At 51.5% G+C, this 19,043-nt stretch overlaps 1 protein-coding gene across 4 annotated transcripts in view; it reads left to right on the forward strand.

The window, feature by feature from the left end:
* The first annotated feature begins 2,758 nt into the window (after window positions 1–2,758).
* The window catches only part of INSR (insulin receptor), a 126,672-nt gene continuing 110,387 nt past the window's right edge, over window positions 2,759–19,043 (forward strand). For all 4 annotated transcript variants that reach the window (XM_032309594.1, XM_032309603.1, XM_032309611.1 and 1 more), the window contains exon 1: window positions 2,759–3,354. In XM_032309594.1, coding sequence (XP_032165485.1) covers window positions 3,255–3,354 — 100 coding nt within the window. In that variant the 5' untranslated portion in view covers window positions 2,759–3,254. The remainder of the gene's footprint in view (window positions 3,355–19,043) is intronic.

Here is a 19,043-nt window from a genome sequence, read left to right on the forward strand (position 1 = left end):
GTTCCACATCCAACATGGGGCTTGAACTCACAACTCTGAGATCAAGAGTCACATACTCTACCAACTAACCGGCCAGCCAAAATAGTTTTTCAAAATTTAAAACTCTTGATTTTGAGATGATGCTAGACTCCATGCAAAGTACAGCAAATCTCTATGTCCACAATGTTCACCAGATTTACAAATTTTGTCAAAATTTATCACATCTGCTTTGTTCTCTCCTTCTTTGTCTGTTTTTTCGAAATGGTTTGAAAGTCAGTTGCAGACATTCTGCCCTTTTATCCCTATATATTTCATTTAGTATGTGTTTCCTTTTTTTTTTTTTTAAAGATTTTTTATTAATTTATTAGAAAGAGTGAGCACAAGCAGTGGGGGCGGGGGTAGGAGAGGGAGAAGCAGACTCCCTGCTGAGCAAGGAGCCTGGTTCAGGGTTCAATCCCAGGACCCTGGGATCATGACCTGAAGCGAAGGCAGACGGTTAACTGACTGAGCCACCCAGGCGCCCCCCCAACAACCATCAGTTTTGACATTAGCAGATGGTTATTGCCCGAATCAATTATTTGAAAGTGCCAAAGCCTGGTTTTTCTGCTTCTGTTCCAAAAATGTTTAAAAGGCAGAGGTTGACTTTCAATTTTTAGATGACTATTTTTTTGGGGGGGGGGAGCTGGGGGGTTTTACAAAAGAAAGAGCAAGTGGTTTCAGGAAGTGGCGGGGTGTTCCTTTCCAAGTCGCAACTGAAATGATCCTTTCCTCAACACACAAGTCCTGTGTCCTGAAGGGTTTCCAGAGGCCAGCGTGTTTCCTTCCTCGTGTTTTTCAGCACGTGCTTCCCACCCGAAACTGTGGTGGCTTTTGGGGGCTCCCGTGGATCTGAGGGAAGCCCATAGCTCTGGACAGGTTTGCACAAGGAGGAAGGATAACACTGTTGTACCCGTAATTCCTGATACCCCGGGACTGCAGCTACCTTCTCTTTGTTATCCCTGGGTCCATGCTTGCCTCATGGCCCAGGATGAAAGATTCTCAGAAAGAAAATCAGATTATGTGAGCCCTTTTGTGTAAACCCTCTAGCGGCTCCCCATTGCTTTTAGGATAAAGGCGGTTTGGAAGGGGACTTAACGTGGTGTATTCAAGGCTCTTCCCCTCCTAGCCCTGACTCTGAGTCCACCATCCCTTCTCTCTTTGTGCCTGGATATGCTGGTCTCCCCACCTGGAACCCTTCCATTCCTTCCTCTGCTGACTCCTCCTCACCTTCAGATTCCAGCCCAAACTACTTCCTTGGAGGATCCTTCCCTATCCCTCCTACCCACACCCCACTTTATGCCCCCAGGGTTGTTTAATTAATGCCCCCCCCCCCAGACTATGAGGTCTACAAGGGAACCTAGCGTGTTTATTTTGCTCATTGTAAATCCTCGTTACTTATTGTATGTTGATTCTTCCATTCAACAAATATTTATTAAGCACCAGCTAGGTCAGGCACTCGGTGTAACATGGTGAAAACGATCCGCACAATTTCTGCTTAGTGGGGAAGGGAGAAGATACACAGAAACCCCAAAGAATTTCAGGAGGTGCTGGTGTGAGGTCAGTAACAGGGAAGGGGACAAAGGGATGGGGGGGGGGCATTTGCAAAGGGTGGTCTGGGAAGGCGCGTTGGAGCACAGAGGTGGGGCCGAAGGCTAGAGGGACAGGAGAGGGAAGAGCCAGAGGCCAGGAGTAGGTCTGGTGGGTTAGAGGAACAGTGGGCTGAGCTCGTGGCAAACGACTATTTGTTTAATGGATCGGAGGAAGAATGAGCGCCCTCTGCCTAGAATTGTGCTGGATGCTTTCTCATGCTTTATTGTTCTTGTCCCTTGTCAGATCTGACCTGCAGGTATGGTTACCATCACAGAGAGGAGGCTAACCCAGAGAGAGAGAGAGAGAGAGAGAGAGAGAAAGTGTCCCACGTCCAAGACCGCATAGGAAGTGAGTGGAGAGGGAGCCCGATTCCACTCGGTTCTGGCTTTCTAGTCTTAAGGCTCCTTCCCTTTCCCCTCCCGCCCCTCAAGGTGGGTTGGCCGCTGTCATGCCCCATTCGTGAATGACATTTGCTAGACATTCAGACACACACGGACTCTGGGTCCGTGTATTGGAAAGCGGGTGTGTCCACCTGTGCGGTTACCCGGCTCTGTGGGGCCTGGTTTGCCCTTCCGCGAGATCCTGCACCTTCTCCCAGGTGCCTTTTCTCCAACTTGAACCACAAGCCGCGCTTAAGGCACCCTCCCTTAGCCCTGCCACGGAGACGCTGAGCGCACTGGGCGCGCGTGCACGTGGCTGTCCCCAGGGCCCGGGCGCTGGGCGGGGGCGCCCGCGCGTCTACTACGAGACGCGCTGGCAGGACTGGGACGAGGGTGACGCGAGCGCAATATTTAAGGGAGTACCAAAAAACCCAGTGACCAAGATAAACAGTATTTTAATGAAATATTTAAAAAAATCAAGATGAACCTCCCCAAGTCCAAGGCAATGAAATAGCAAAAACGTTAAAGAAGGGATCCGTCTCGATGGGTTGGGCATCTGGGGCGCCCCCAAACTCTGAGACTCGAGTCGCGGGGTGTCGGGGCGCCCCCTGGGCCAGGGCGCGCCGGGGGCCCTCGAGCGCTGGGGCCCGGGGTGGGGAGGCTGGCGGGCGGGGCGGGGCGGCGCCTCCCTCTCGCGGTCCTCCCTCCACCCCTCCCGGGCCTCTCCCGGGCGCCGAGTCCCTTCCCAGTCCCGATCCGCGCCGCCTTTTCCCGCGACCCGCACGGGGCCCAGCTGACGGGCCGCGTTGTTTACGGGCCGAGCAGCCCTCGCTCCCGCCGCCCGCCCGCCCGCCACTCGCCTGCCCAGGTGCCCGCCCGGCCGTCCGCGCGTCTGTCTGTCCGCGCGTCCGTCTGTCTCAGCGCGCGCAGATCGTGGCCCAGAGCGCTCCGGGCCGAAAACCGGGCGGCCGGGGCGCAGCGAGGGGCTCCGGGCCGGGAGATCTCAGGACGGGGCCCGGGCCGCGGCGGTCCTGGGTCGGGGCCGCCTCCGCCGCGGCGCCGCCGGATTTGTAGAGGCCGAGGCCCCGCGCCCCTGCTGGGGCTGTTTCTAGGGCCCTTCCGGGAGGGGCTGCGGCCGGTGGGCCGCCGGCGTGGAACAGAAGGACGCGCGTCCCCCAGCGCCGCTCGGGCGGCCGCCTCGGAGCATGACCCCCGCGGGCCGGCGCCGCGCGCTCTGATCCGCCGGGACCCCGCGCTCCTGCAGCCATGGGCGCCGGGGCTGGGCGGGGGGCGGCGACCGCGCCGCTGCTGGTGGCGGTGGCCGCGCTGCTGCTGGGTGCCGCGGGCCACCTGTACCCCGGAGAGGGTGAGTCTGGGGGCCCGGGAGTGGGCGGGGAGCCACGCGGTGGGGAGGGGACCCCTTGCCAAAATGGAGCCCACCGCCGTGGACCCAGAGCCCTCCTCGGTGCGTGGGGGTGGGGGGTGGTGGTGGTGGTGCGGGTGGCCGGGACCGTAGCTTCGGCCCCGCGCGGGGCGGGAAGCCGCTGACCTTGGCCTTTGCCCGCCTGGGCTCGCGGTTCCGCGCCCCGTGTGCGGGCCCCGGGCCGGAGGAACCTTGCCCCAGTGCCCGCCCCGCCGCGGGTGCCTCTCCCAAGCGCGCCTCGGACCCGTGCCTAGTCCTCTCCGAGCCCACCTCGCTCCGGAGACGGGACACGCGTCATCTTCGGGTCCTATGTAAAGTGGAGTCCCTGGGGCCGTGCGGCCTTGGACAGTCAAATGCCAGGGGCACACGGGGTTTGGAGTGAGAGTCGAGGGTGACAGGACTGAGGGTCCCTTGGGGTCCCTTTTCATAGGTGCTCCCCAGGGGGAATTGTAGAATCTGACCCCCCTCTCCGGATCTAGGCCCGGGGCTATGGGGACTTCAGATCCGTGTTTACACTTTGGGGTTCTGTTTCCAGATGTCCGGAGGCAAACTCTAGCGCCTTGGCAACGGGGCGTTTGTTGTAGTAGAAGTAGGGGTGTCTTTATTGTGATTATTATAGTGTCACCAGATGCCATGGGCTTATTTCTCTACATCTTCACCGTGGCCTGCAGAGGTTGATACTGTTTGCCCATTTCATAGAGGAGTAAACTGAGATTCAGGTAGGAGACAGCTCGACCTGCCCTAAAGTCAGTGCCAGAGGGAGAACTGGAACCTTTCTGTATGGTGCCCTGGTGAGGTTCTTGACTGCTGCTGGATGTCCCATGTCTCCCCAAAACCCCCAGAACTCCCCACCCCCAGCTCTGTACTTCATGAAGGGCTCTTACCTGTCAACCCAGGGAGGTCTCTAACCTCACCTGAGCCTCTCATAGCCCCTAGCCCCACGGACTTCCCTCCTGGGCCTCCCTGGGCTGGCAGCGGATGGAGGCAAACCCCAGCCCCGGCATCCTCCCTGGGCTTGGTAGCAGTCTGTTCTGGGGGCGGGCCAAGAAATGAAGAACCCTTCAGGACAACATGGCTGAAGTTTCCTCCTGGTGTCTGAGGCCCTCCTTTAAAAATATCTGTTGGGTTACTTTTTCAGAATTCTCCATAAAAGGAAATCAGTCCTGGTGAGGAAGGGGTTGGGGAGGGAAGAACCACAGCTCCTGAGCTCCGGGCCGGCGAATGAGGTCCCTGGGGAAGCACACACACACGGGCTCTGGAGTCGACAACCCGTGTTTGCTGAGCTCCTCTCTGTTACACAGTGGTTCCAAGGCCTGAATGCTTGGTATACAGTGGGCACTCAGTAAAGGTGGCAGTTGGCTTGGGTTCTCATTAAGAAAATCCAAGACCGGGTGCTTGAGTGGCTCAGCTTGTTGGGCAGCTGCCCTCGGCTCAGGTCATGATCCCGGAGTCCCGAGATCAAGTCCCGCATTGGGGTCCCTTCTCGGCAAGGGGTCCACTTCTCCCTCTCACCTTCTCCCCTCTCATGCCCTCTCTCTGTTTCTCTGTCAAATAAATAAATAAAATCCTAAAAAAAAAAAAAGAAAATCCAAGACAAAGGTTAGATCGTTTCTAGGTTTTGTGTATGTATGTGCGTGCGTGCGTGTGTGTGGTTCCCTGCTCTTCTGTTCCTTGTAGCTTTGGTAATTAATTGACCACTTCTTTACATGTATACAGTTCCCCCAGGGGCCCCAGAGGCTTGTGCTGCTTTTATTCATGGCGACATTTTCGGAGCCTAGAGCAGTCCCTGGCATGTAGAAGGTGTTTGGTTAAAATATTTGTTTTTGAGTCGGTTCATATTCTTTGTGCTCTCACCAGTGCTCCAAGCCAGGGCTCTCCTATTCTTAGATAATTCCCGACCACTGTATACGAATACGGGCAAACTCGTGGCGAGTGTGCTTCCATATGTTTTGAATATAACCTGAGTTAATCCTCAAGGCATATAAAGCAGCATTTATGCTCCCTTTTCACAGGTGAGGCCATTTGGTTTCTTCCTTCCCTTTTTTTTTTTTTTTTAAGAGCATGGGTTTCTTTCTTTCTTTCTTTTTTTAAAGATTTATTTATTTATTTGACAGAGATCACCAGTAGGCAGAGAGGCAGGCAGAGAGAGAGAGGAGGAAGCAGGCTCCCCGCTGAGCAGAGAGCGCATGCGGGACTCGATCCCAGGACTGGGATCCTGACCGGAGCTGAAGGCAGAGGCTTTAACCCACTGAGCCGCCCAGGCGCCCCTAGAGCATGGGTTTCTTTTTGAGCTCAAGCTTCCCTTCCTCTGGCCAGTGGTAATGGTTAACAAAATCCTATCAACTCAATGAGATGTGATGCCCCTCGGAGGTTTGGAAACTTCGAGAAACTTTACAGATCATTAATCTCTCCTGTCAACCGGCAGGGCATTTTGGCCTGGGGGTTAGGGGGTGGTGTTGTGGTTGTTTTCAGAAGTGAAGGACTTTCTTGGAGATGGCCACTGTCCCATGGAGTCCCTGCTGTGCTGCTTAGCTGGTCAGGACCCCCCCCCCCCCCAATTGCTCCTGGGTCTGGGTGACTGTGGCCTGAGATTACTGGGAGTGGAGGGGTGGGGGGGAGGGGCATTGCAAAGTTAAAGAATGAAGGCAATGTGGGATTAATTAAACTAAAAACCCACAGGGCTTTGGGGGAGTCCAGCGAGGCAGCCGATTGGGGCGTGAGAGGCTTGCTTGCAGAGTCCCCTTGTCCCTCAGGTGTCCCTCATTTCTCAAGAGTGGCCCCAGATGTTTCTCCAGTGGGTTCTCTTGCATGCTTGGGGCCCCCGGAGCAGGGCTTCTGCCTGCTCCGTAACCTCCCAGAGGTTATTCTTAACCTCACGTGTCTCTCCTGGAGCCCTGCCCATCATCCCTGCCCTGCTCACTCATAGAGGTCATGGGGGTGAGCTCCCGGGGGCCCCCACTGCTCCCCACGCCATTATCGACTTCCGTTCTTGATCTGGTTAGAGGAGGAGCTCTCCGCTTCAGCGTTCGTAACATTTGGGGTTAGACTGGTCTTGGCTGTGGGGGGCTGTCTTGTGTATTGTGAGATTTTGCGCCGTATCCCTGGTCTCTTCCCCCCAACAACATGCTGCAGCATCTCCTCTCTCCGGTCATGCCAGTCACTGGCCATTGGCAGCTGTCCCTCGTTGAGAATGACTGCATTCAGGGAGATAACCTTTCCCTCGTCTAGGGCACTTCTCCACCTGGGTCCCTGCTCTCTACTCTGTACTGGGATCTCCGTCTGCCCCAGAGCCTGTCCCTTCCCGCCTACGAACACGCACTACTCCCTGAACCCCACTGCCCGCCACCCACCTCCAGCCTTCCTGTGCCCAGCCTCCCCTGCTGGGCCCTGACCAGCCTCCCTCTCGCCTCTCATCCACCACACTGCCCACAGCTCTCTGGCTAGTGTCTCCATCGCTTTGCTTTGCCGATGGCTCTAGTGAAGGTAATCTCTCACCTCCTGAGTGTGTCTCTGGTCCCCTCACCCCAGCTGACCTCTCTGGGTCTGCCACTGCCTACTCCCTCCCCACCGGACGCCAGGAAGGCGTAGTCCCCCGCAGAGTGTTCCCCAGCCCCCTGGCTCTCACCCTCTCTCTGCTCCCTTCCTGGGTTCAGGTGTTCACTCTGTCTTCATAGAGTCCCTACTGCCATCTGCTGTCAGCCCAGTTTTGAATTCATATAGTCAAACTCCTTCGTGTAGAACAGGGGCCAGCAAACTACAGCCCATAGGCTCACTCTTGCCTGCCCACACGGGTTTTATAAATAAAGTTTTATTGGCATCATCTAGGGTTGCTTTTGTGCCCTAACGGCAGAGTTGAATAGTTGCAATCTCATGGCCCACAAAAATATTTATATTTTGGCCCATCACAGAGAGAGTTTGCGGACTCCTAATTTACAACAAACTCCTGCTTATCTCAGGATGACCTGCCTAATGTCTTGTGGGGGTCTTGTTGTCAAGACCGCATCACGAATGTTTGGGGCTGCTGGTTTTCCCCCTAACTGAGAAAGCTGTATTAAAAAAAAAAAGATTTTATTTATTTATTTGAGAGAGAGAGAGCATAAGATGAGAGAGATTACCGGGGAGAAGCAGATTCCCTGCTGAGCAGGAAGCCGGATGTGGGACTCGATCCTGGGACTCCAGGATCATAACTTGAGCCAGTCATTCAACCAACTGAGCCACCCAGGTGCCCCAGAGAAAGCTGTATTAAAGAAATTAATGCTCCCTGAATTCATGGGTCCAAGTGGTATCCAGAAAATACCATGATGTTCCCTCGTTAGCTGTGTGTGTGATCTCAAAATTTATTTATGGGGACAGTCCTCTTGCTGTTGAATGAGGCACCCTCACTGTTGGCTTTGTGTCTAGAACTTGGAAGTGGTGTCCGCTACGAGATTTTCTTTCAAGACCCCCTTGTTAATTTCTGTTAAGATACACACATTAGGGGCGCCTGGGTGGCTCAGTCAGTTGAGCGTCAAACTCTAGGTCTCATGGGCTCAGGTCATGATCTCAGGGTGCCAAGAGCGAGCCCTGGTCAGGCTCCCTGCTCCGTGGGGAGTCTGCTTGAGATTCTTTCCTTCTCCCTCTGCTCCTTCCAGCCAACTGTGTACACCTGCTCTCGATCTCTAAAATAGCGAAATCATCTTCTAAAAAAAAAAGGATACATACATTGGCTTATGTTTTATAACGGGGCCCTATATATGGTTTTTTAATTAAAATAACAAGTAATGCATGCTCATGGCAACAGCTTTACAAAAATCTGGACAGGAAAAAACAAAAACAAACAAAAGTTCCTTGCAAAAACACTTTGTTCCTAAAATCATTCCATTTCTATCCTGGGAGGTGACAGTGCTCTCAGTTTGCGTCTTAATTGTACGTGGGCGCGTGTGCACCGTTACATGAATTTTAACTGAGGCATGGAGTTGTGGGACTGTCCCCACAACTGGGATATGGAACAGTGCCATCGCCCAGATTCCCTCTAGACACCACTTGATGGTTAAGCTCTCTCCTGCCTAACCCTGGCAACCCTGATCTGTTCTTCATTGTTTTCTCCGTAGACTTTAAAACATTCTTATAATTGAATTAATATTCTTTTAAAAATTTTTTATTTTTATTATTTTTTTTAAATTGAGAGAGAGAGAGCGAGCACACAAGCTGGGGGATCAGCAGAGAGAGAGAGAGGGAGAAGCAGACTCCCCGCTGAGCAGGGAACCTATTGTGGGACTCGATCCCAGGACCCCCAGACCATGACCTGGACTGAAGGCAGATGCCTAACTGACTGAGCCACCCAGGCGCCCCAGTATTCTTTTTTTTTTTTTTTCTTTTTTTAATATTTACTTACTAGAGAGAGAGCATGTGTAGGTGAGCGTGAGAGGGGGCAGAGGGACAGGGAGAAGCAGGCTCCCCGCTGAGCGTAGAGTCTGAGGCAGGGCTTGATCTCAGGACCCTGAGATTATGACCCATGACAAAGTCAGTCACTTTGCTACTGAGCCACACAGGCGCCCCAACTGAATTAATATTCTTAACTTTTGACATTTTGTATTTAAGCACTCTTAAGTTCCTCATGGCTCACGGATTCCCTATTTGTGAATTCGCCTTGAGGCTAAAATTAATTTGCAGCCCTAAAAGCAGTACTCAGGGCACTTTGGTGGCTCTTCCTGGATATGCGTAGAGTGTCCCACCATCTGGGTCGCGGAACGGTTCCCCTCTGAGGTCAGGGTGGTGGAGCAGATTGTTTGATCTCCCGGAGGGTGAATTCAGACCAGCCTCAGAGATGGAAACAAGTGTCTCCTTTGGCGATGGACATACTGTCGCATTGCCCACATTTTCGTGCTTTTCGTGGGTGATTGTGCTCTTTGAAATGGCCTCGCCCAGTCACTGTAGATGGGGTGTTTTGTGCAAATGTAGAGAGTAGATGCAGGAAGGCTGTGATGTGCCTCATGGAGAAAACACATGGGTCGGTGAGCTTTGTTCAGACCCAAGCTCTAGTGCCTGGTGCTGTTGGCTGTGATTCAAAGTTAATGAATCGACACTGTCTATTAAATAAGGTGTATTTAAACAGAAATGCACAGAAAACAAGGTTATGGATAATCAGTTGACAGAAACATCGTGGCCAGAGGCTTGCTGGACCTAACTTTGTATTTCCCTAGGGACGATGGCACAGTGTTTGCTAAGCCCATGTTCCAGGGGACTCCAGAGACAGAGCTAATGAGAAGGGGCTGTAGGTGATATCTGGTCACTGTGCTTTAAAGTTTGTGCATTTGAATGTTGCCAGGACCCATGTAGCATGTCATGAAACGTATCTGTCCCTCTGCTCCTCTTTTTATCGGTGCCGAAATCCTTGGTTATGTCTTGGAAAGTTCACGAGATGGCACCAGACCTCGGCCCTTGTTTCAAGGAGCGGTCTCCCGTGTTCCGTTTCACCAGTGGCTTTGGGTGTTTTAGAAAGAGATCGGGTTTGTTGCCATCTGCAGACTGGATATGAGTTCCAGTTGGAGTTCAAGGCAGACTCAACGAGGATTAAAATTTGAGTTCCGATCTGGGTTTTTCTTCCCATTCCAGAAGGGACGGTGTCACATTGTGTCTGTACGATAGCCTCTGTTGTGTGTTCGGGAACAGCAGCCTGATAGTAGGAGATTCTTGCTTCTCTCCTATGCCTTTGTGGGAACGTGGAAAAAATAGGTACTTTCCAAAAATTGTGTTTGCTAACCGTGCGCAAAAAGGTAGTGCTTGGACACAAAGGGGTGAAGAGCGGGGAGCTACCACTGTTTTCCGGCAGCCCTTCTATGATTTCTTGTTGCCAGTCTGTTTCCAAAGATGTATCCTGTTCCCTTGTGGAAGATCAGAAAGGGGACGAGGTCTGAGATGTTCCTTCCTAATTACACGTGGTTGCATTGTAGCAAAGCTCCTGCTACTTTTTTTTTTTTTTAACAAGGTGCCTTTGGTCTTGTAAAACTTCTTTTGGTTTTCTTTCCTGTGTCTTCTGTGGCACTGCCTGTCTCCTTCTAGAGAAGAGAAGAGAAGAGGTAGATAGGACCCCCAAGGGGCATGGAAACTTCTTAGGATCCTGTGGTTTGATGTATGATGCCTACAGGACTGCAAAGCTGTGAGTGGGATTAGGAATTAGCCTAGATGTTCTGGCTCCCAGGCTTCTAGAAGGCGGTGTTGGGGTGGGCATAGACGCTTGGTCCTGTCCGCGTTCATTCGTGGGTGCTCCTCACTCCTCCCTCCCCTCCTCCACCTCCCTGGGTCCTGCGTCCCACGGATGGTGATTCCCCAGGGTCTCTGTGGCCTCGCCTCTCTCCCTGCGCCGGCTCCCGCGATAGGCCCCCTTTCTTCTCGGCCAGGGTGCCCTGTTCAGTCCTTTCTGTCCTCTGCTGCCACGGGGATTTTCCTGCTTCCTACTTGGGTCCTTCCGCAGCTGCCCCCTAAACCCCTTGCCCCGGCACGCGAGCTAGCTGAGGTCCTTGGCTGCTGTTCTCGGGGTTCCCTGTGCCGCTGCCTCAGGCTTCTCCTGGTGCTTCTGGTTCCAAGCACCCTTCTTCTCCCTTTTGCCCACGAAACCTGCCTCTCCCTCATGGGCCAGAGGCTTCCTTCTTCCCTTTCCAGCTTCATCGCCCACCCCTTCTCCTCCCCTTTCAGTACAGACTGGGCGTACCTCGGTGGCTCCCCAGAGACACTGGTCTGCCCACTGGAGAGGCGTTTAGTGAAGCGTTGGCCATACGGGTAAATGAGACAGACCATGCTCTAAGTGTCGGCTGGGGAACGGCTTGATACATGCTTGTCCGGAGTAAGAAGCAACATCCTGTAGCCCCCATCCCTGCCAGTTCATACCTGGGAGCCCTGTATTTGGAGATGGAGCTTTTGGGGAGGTAAAAATGAGGGTAGAGCCCTGGTCTAAAGGCTAGGAAGAGAGCCCTCCCCACAAGTGGACGGTGCTGGCTACCTTGATCTCAGACCCCAGCTGTGAGAAAGAAATTTCTGTGGCTTACGCTGCTCAGTCAGTGGGAGTTTCTTTCTTTTAAATTAACATATAACGTATTATTTGCTTCAGGGGTACAGGTGTGTGACTGATCAGACTTACCCGATTCACAGCACTCACCACAGTGCATACCTTCCCCGGTGTCCATCGCCCAGCCACCCCCTCCCGCCCGCCCCCCTCCCCTCCAGCAGCCCTCAGTTTCCTGAGATAAGAGTCTCTTATGGTTTGTCTCCTTCCCTGGTCCCATCTTGTTTCATTTTTTCCCCTCCCTCCTCCCATGACCCCCCGCCCTGCCTCTCAAATTCCTCATATCAGTGAGATCGTGTGGTAATTGTCTTTCGCTGATTGACTTATTTTGCTCAGGGTAATACGCTCTGGTTCCAGTCTCCGTTGCGCATGGCAGATTTTGGTTTTTTTGATGGCTGCATAGTATTCCGTGTGTGTGTGTGTGTGTGTGTGTGTGTGTGTGTGTGTACACCACATCTTCTTTATCCATTCATCTGTTGATGGACAGCTAGGCTCTTTCCATAGTTTGGCTATTGTGGACATTGCTGTTATAAACATTCGAGGGCATGTGCCCCTTCGGATCACTTCATTTGTATCTTTGGGTTAAATACCCAGTAGTGCAATTCCTGGGTTATACGGTAGCTCTATTTTCAACTTTTTGAGGAGCCTCCACACTGTTTTCCAGAGTGGCTGCACCAGCTTGTATTCTCGATGGTATTTTCTTATGGCAGCCCTAGCTAGCTAAGATGAGGACCAGGGTCAGAATCGGCTCTGAAACCCGGCTGCAGGCGACACCGGCATGTAAAACATATGTGGGTCCTGCTTTCTTTGAGATTGCTGGGGGCAGCCCACCACGTTTATGGGGTTCTCTCTAGCAACTGCCCCCAGAGAGGGCATCTGATGGCATTGACCCTGGGGCAAAGTGCTCAGTGGAGTGGGTGGGACAGAAGAGAGGGGACAGACTGGTGGGGTGGGGGGGCTGGTGGGCCAGGACGGGTAGATGGTGTGTCTGTCTGACTTGAGTCCCCACCACATCCCTTGGAGAACCTTGTGTACATGCAGATTCTGGGGTGTGGCTCCCAGATATATTGATTTATTTGGTCTAGCATCTAGAGCTGGGCCCGGGAATCTGCATTCTCCCCGTCCATGATTCTGAGGCTGGCCATGCCCAGAGCACACTGTGGGGAACTCTGTGTGATGGGTAAGGGTGCAGGTGCTGGTGTCCTCGGCCCTGTGCATGATGGGCTGGATTATGTCCCTCTTCCCCAAATTCATGGGTTGAGGCCCCACCCCCCAGCCCCACGGAATGTGACTGTAATTAGAGAGAGAGCCCGAGCAAACTAGTGATGGGGCTCAGGTCTTGGCTCTGTCTCATCTTTGCTGTGTGGCCTCAAGGAGGACGCAGTTCCCTCTGAGCCTCCCGTTGCATTCCTTTTCAAGAAAAGCTGTCTGGGCTACACATGCGCAGTGTTTTGTCAGTGTCCCCGGCTTGCGCACCCCCCAGCCCCTCAGGGCATTTGCCAGCCCTCTGTGTCCAGCAGTTTCCGGAGGAGCCCGATGCACATGCGGTGACTGATGTGGCTTTCTGCGGTGACCCTGGGAAAGCCTGTTTTTGAGAGTTTATCTTCCCTGGTCTGAGGAATTCGCAGGTCTCCCCCGGCCTTTTGATGTTCCTGCCTTGTGGACATCGCAGCTTAGGCCTCTGCGGGAGAACCCGCAGGGATTTCAGTTCTAGCTTTCCCGGGTCTTTCTTTGGCTTCTACATCTGCCACAGAGCCTTCTTGGCTCTTGGTCTGTTCAGGAGATCCCCTTGGTGCATCCTCCAGGACTGTGAGAAGTTTCCAGAAGGATGATGGCCTGGATGGCGAATGTCCCATCAGGGCCGTCCTTCCCCTCTGGTGCTCTGCTTACGTGGTTTTCTTCTCCGTCCTCTGTGTGTGATGATGGTCCATTGTTGTTACCTGCTTCCTCTGTCCCCGAGTATCCAAGGCCCCAGGCACCCACATTGGGGCCCCTGACCCCTGTGGTGGCAGAGGGACCCTCCTATCTTCTCCTTTGATTGGGCTCAAGAACTACTTTCCTGGGGGCATCTGGGTGGCTCAGTGGGTTAAAGCCTCTGCCTTTAGCTCAGGTCATGATTCCAGGGTCCTGGGATCGAGCCCCATGTTGGGCTCCCTGCTCTGCGAGGAACCTGCTTCTCCCTGTCCCTCTCCCTCTGCCTGCCGGGGTCCCCCCTGCCTGTGCATGCTCTCTCTCTGTGTCAAATAAATAAATAAAATCTTAAAAAAAAAAAAAAAAAAAGGAACCACCTTCCTCAGGTCTCCTCTCTGTGGGCTGCTTCCTCTCTCACTGAGATTTTTACCAGGAATTTGCAGGAAAAGACTCCCAGTGTTTTAGCTCCCCGCCTCCCCCCGCAACCTGACCTCTGGGCCACCATAAACCTCCCTGAGTTGCATGTGTGAACTTACCTGCAGCAGACTTCCAGAGAAGAACTCGGGGTCCAGAGGCATCTGTGTTTATAGCATTGCCCCCGAGCCTTGGTGATTCCATCCCTCACCCTTCAACCCCATGCAGTTGGGATAGCTCCTGCAAACCTCTTGAAGTCCCTCAGACCTTGTCTGAGCTGGCTTCTCGGTGATATTTATTTGGCTGCCTGTTACTCCTGCCTCCTTTGACTTCTGTGCACCTGCCTTCCTACCCAGTGGGGCCAGGAAGATGGAAGCCCAGAGAGGTTAAGTCACTCACTTGAAGTCACACAGCTGCCAGTCAGCAAAGCTGAGATTCGCACCTGGGGCTGTCAGGCCTCTCTGGTCTGTGCAGAACATTGCCTCAGCACACTCTGATAGCAGCTGGGCGGTTATTTCGGTGTCTCTACGAGCTATAAGCCTTCAGCCTCATCTATCTTGATAGCCCCCGTGCCCAGCATGGTGCCTTGTGCACCAGGACCCCCAGCAGATGTTGGCTGAGTGAATAAAGCAGCGATTTCCTTGTAGCTGACTTGCTGGTCCTGGAACCTGCATTAGAATCCTGGGGTCTAGATTCTCCCTGCCACCGGCTCCAGCTCCCCCGTTTCTCCTGTGGGAAAGCCGGTTTGGAGAGCCAGTCTTTCGGGCGGGTGGAGAATCTTCCGGAAGTCTTATACTGCGGTGTGGCCCAGTTCTCGTTTCCGAAGGTGACACGTCTAGGAACTGGTTTCGCCAGCTCGGGGCAGAGCACTGACACGTGGACGCGGCCAGATTCCAGTTCTCATCAGCTCTTGGTGGCTTCTTCGTCATGCTGCTGCCGTCATTCGCAGCGATGAAACGGAGGCAGAGCTTGAAGGGGTGGCACAGGTCCGTGGCTCAGGATGACCACGGCTGGCAGGTGCTGGGGTAGAAAGCCAGATCTCCTGGGTTTCTAGCACGGCCCGGAACTGGCATGGGTGGTGGCCAGACACCTAAACCCAAGGCTCGTTGGCACAGGACTCCTGAATTTCGGGGTGTTAAGACTGGTAAGAATGCAGAGAACACGTGGCCCCAGACTAGGTCACCCGGGAGCATTTGAAGAATGTGGAATACATTCACGATCGAATGCAGAATGTCTAAATCTCTCAGCATTGGAAAGCACTCTCAGAACCTTCTAGGTACCCCCTTTCCTGCCTCTCCACACTTCTTGCCTGCTTTCACGGTGGAGAGACAACTAGGGAGAAGGGACACTTTCCAAGGTGGCTCTCGTGTTAAGTCATCTTGCCTGGAACATTGTCACATCCCTCCAGCGGCAGGAAGTTCTAGACCAGCACCATCCGAAAGAAAGAGTCACTCCGAGGGAGAGGTCCCATGTGTGTTGTCCATGTGGGGTTGTTGAAGCCGTGACCAGTCTTTACTTTTATTTTACTTTAGGTCATTTAAATATTAAAAAAGTCAGTATTTGATTCTGTTGCTGGAAAACCCTTTAGTACGTTTGGAACAAGTTGGAGAAATGCGCCTGCATTTTCAGTGCTACGTTGTATGAAAGCTGTGTGTGCAGATCTTGTATTTCTGCTGCAGATTTGGCATCTGAATTGAGACGGGCTGCATGGCATTTTGGAAGCTTCCTGTGGGAAAAAAATCCTGCAGAGTAGGATGAAGGAATACTCCTTCATAATTTCTTAAGTATTGCTTACATGTTGAAGTAAAATTTTTGGATACTTTGTGTTAATTTAAATATATTTAATTTCATCTTTTTTTTTAATTTAAAGATTTTATTTCTTTATTTGTCAGAGAGAGAGGGAGAGAGAATAAAGCAGGGGGAGTGGCAGGCAGTCAGAGAAGTAGTCTCCCAGCTGAGCAAGGAGACTGATACAGAGCTCAATCCTAGGACCCTGGGATTGTGACCTGAGCTGAAGGCAGACGCCCAACTGACTGAGCCACCCAGGTGTCCCTCTTTTTTTCTTTTCTTTTTTTAAAAAAAGATTTTATTTATTTATTTGACAGAGATCACAAGTAGGTAGAGCAGCAGGCGGAGAGAGAAGGGGAAGTAGCCTCCCTGCTGAGCAGAGGGCCTGAAGGGGGGGCTCGATCCCAGGACCCTGAGATCATGACCTGAGCTGAAGGCAGAGGCTTAACCTGCTGAGCCACCCAGGCACTCCTTTATTTAATTAAATTAATTAGTTAATTAACTAATTTTTAAATTTAATTTTTTAAAAAGATTTTATTTATTTATTTGAGAGAGAAAGAGCACGAGCAGGGGGAGGGGCAGAGGGAGAAACAGGCTCCTTGCTGAGCAGGGAGGCAGGTGCGGGCTTGATCTCAGGACCCTGAGATCGTGACCTGAGCTGAATGCAGACCCTTAACCAACTGAGCCATCCAGGTGCCCCTAATTTCATCTGTTTCTTTTTATCTTTTTAGAGAAAATTTAAAATGCCATACATGGTTTATATTATATTTATGTTGGATGCTCTAGATCCTACACAGCCTGGTCACCCACAGCATTGAGCTGTAGTCCTTGACCTTCCAACAAATTAGGCAGAACTCAATAATTCTTAATGCACTATTTGCGTAGGTGTTAATCCTAGTGCCACCTCCTTCAGGAAGCTCTCCTTCATTGTCCCAGACCAAGTCAAATAGCTCGTTTCTATGATCTCTTTTAGCCCCTGAAGTTCTCCTTGAAGGCTTCCTCTTGGTTATATTTTAAGTTGACTTAGGCAGTTGATAGCAACTAACTAGTCGGAGAGATCCAGGAATCTGGGTCTGTCCTGTTCCCTATGGCACTTCCATCCCTGGAACAATGATGGGCGCGAGCAGGTCCTCCTCAGATTGTTTGCTGAAGGAGGGAACAAAAGAAATGATCTTTAACAAGCTTTCTCAACTGTTACACTGTTTCCTGATTGATGTCACTTGCACCTGCTTCTTCATTAGGCATGTTTTTGAAGGAACAAAGATGGTAAAACTGTAACAGGGTCACTATGTTATGGTAACTGTAACAGAGTTACTATGTTATGGTAACTGTAACAGAGTTACATGCGTGGACTGCATGTAATTGTAAGGTTGCAAACCTCCCGCCACCACTTAAAACTCAGCCTGCAGGAATCTTGATTGGCTGGTCACACAAATGGGTGTGAAAATGGACCTCCTCTGGGCATTATTTTTAGAATTCAGTGAGCCAGGGAGTAGGTGGGCCAGGCACTGTACATAGTAAGAGAACACAGTAGCCCCCCCTTTGCCTCAGGGGATATGTTCCAAGACCCCCAGTGGCTGCATAAAACCACGATGGTCTTGAGCCCCACAGATGCTGTATTTATTTCCTAGATGCACGCACCTATGTGATGTGACTAGCGGCCGTGTAGGAGCGCACCCAGCGCAGGTGGGCTGGACAGAGGGATGATTCACGTACCGGGCACGATAGGATGGCGTGAGATTTCATCCCACTCCTCAGAATGGCGGGCAATTCAGAACTTGGGAATTGTCGGTTTCAGGAATTTTCCATGTAATATTTTCTGACTGCAGTTGACTGCGGGTAACCGAACCTACAGATAGCAGGGGGCTACTGTGGGAGCTGTTGCTGGCTCCCCCAATGCCCCTGGTCCCCGTTGTCCTTCTGTCCCAGGATGTAGGGGTGCTTAGCGATATACTACTTTGGAGGAACCTGAAGCATTCTTCAGTTTCCACCCAGAGGCATTAAAAGCCCACAGAAGGCCCTACATTGATTTCTGGCACCATTTCTAACCTCCTCGGGATATTTTCTGTCCCAACAGTAAATCGCTCTGTTGTTTAGACTAATAGGGACACCCACAGCTTTAATGAGTTCAGTGAGATTCACTGGAGACTTGAAAAAAAGCAGTTTATTGTTCCCTACTATTATAGTTGTTTAATTTCTTTTTTAAGAACAGCTTTATTGAGCTGTGATTCAGTATCGTACAGTTCACCTATTTTTTAAAAAAGATTTTATTTATTTATTTGACAGAGATCACAGGTAGGCAGAGAGGCGGAGACAGAGAGAGGAAGGGAAGCAGGCTCCCTGCTGAGTGGAGAGCCCAATGCGGGGCTCAGTCCCAGGACCCCAGGATCATGACCTGAGCCTTAGGCAGAGGCTTTAACCCACTGAGCCACCCAGGCACCCCCCAGTTCACCTATTTAGGGTTTACATACAATTCATTGGCTCTTACTAAATTCACCGAGTTGTGCAGCCTTCAACTGTAGTCACCTTTAGAACATTCTCATCACTGCAGAGAGAAACCCCATCTCCATTAGCCATCCCTCCTCATTCCCTCCTCTCCAGCCCCTTGGACCCACTAACCTACTTTCTGTCTCTGTAGATTTGCGTCCGTGTAAATGGAATCATAGCATGCGTGATCTTTTGTGACGGGCTTCTTCTCACTGAGCATCAAATTTTCAGGCTACATCCATGTTGCTCATATCATGTTGCTTTATTCCTTCTTAATGGCTGAGTCATATGTCATGGTGTGGATGTGCCGTATCTTACTGATCTATACATCGGTTGAGGGACATTGGGGCTCTTTTCACTTTTCGGCTATTAATGACATTTTGGCTATCAGTAGACATGTGTACATGCATATGTCATTTTTTTGTACTGCCCTTGGTCGTGCTTTGCAGAGAGTGTGCTTTTTACAAGTTGAAGCTTTGTGGCAAGCTTGCCCCGAGCAAGTCTGTCTGTGCCATTTTTTCCAAAGCATTTGCTCACTTCGTGTCTCTGTGTCACTTTCAGTAATTCTCACAGTATTTCAGGCTTTTTCATTATATTGGTTTGGTGATTGATGATCAATGATTATGACTCCCCAAAAGCTCAGGTGGTCATTAGTGCGTTATTTTTTAATTTTAAGGGGGATATATATATATATATATATATATATATATATATATATATATATATATATATATATATGCCGCAATGCTGTTGCACACTTTGTAGACTATAGTATAACGTGAATGAACTTTTTTAAAGAGAAGTGGAGGGGCAGAGGAGGAGTGAGAGAAAATCTTTTTTGGTCAAGTTTCAAAATCAGATGAGCTTATTTTTTTTCAAGGTTTTGTTTATTGGAGAGAGAGAGAGAGAACAGATGGGGTGGGGGACAGGGTTCCAGTTTGCTGTACATCCCTGCCAGCACTTGTTATTGTCCATCTCTGATTTTAGCCAT

Source organism: Mustela erminea, chromosome 1 (assembly GCF_009829155.1).
Source record: "Mustela erminea isolate mMusErm1 chromosome 1, mMusErm1.Pri, whole genome shotgun sequence".
Taxonomy (NCBI): domain Eukaryota; kingdom Metazoa; phylum Chordata; class Mammalia; order Carnivora; family Mustelidae; genus Mustela; species Mustela erminea.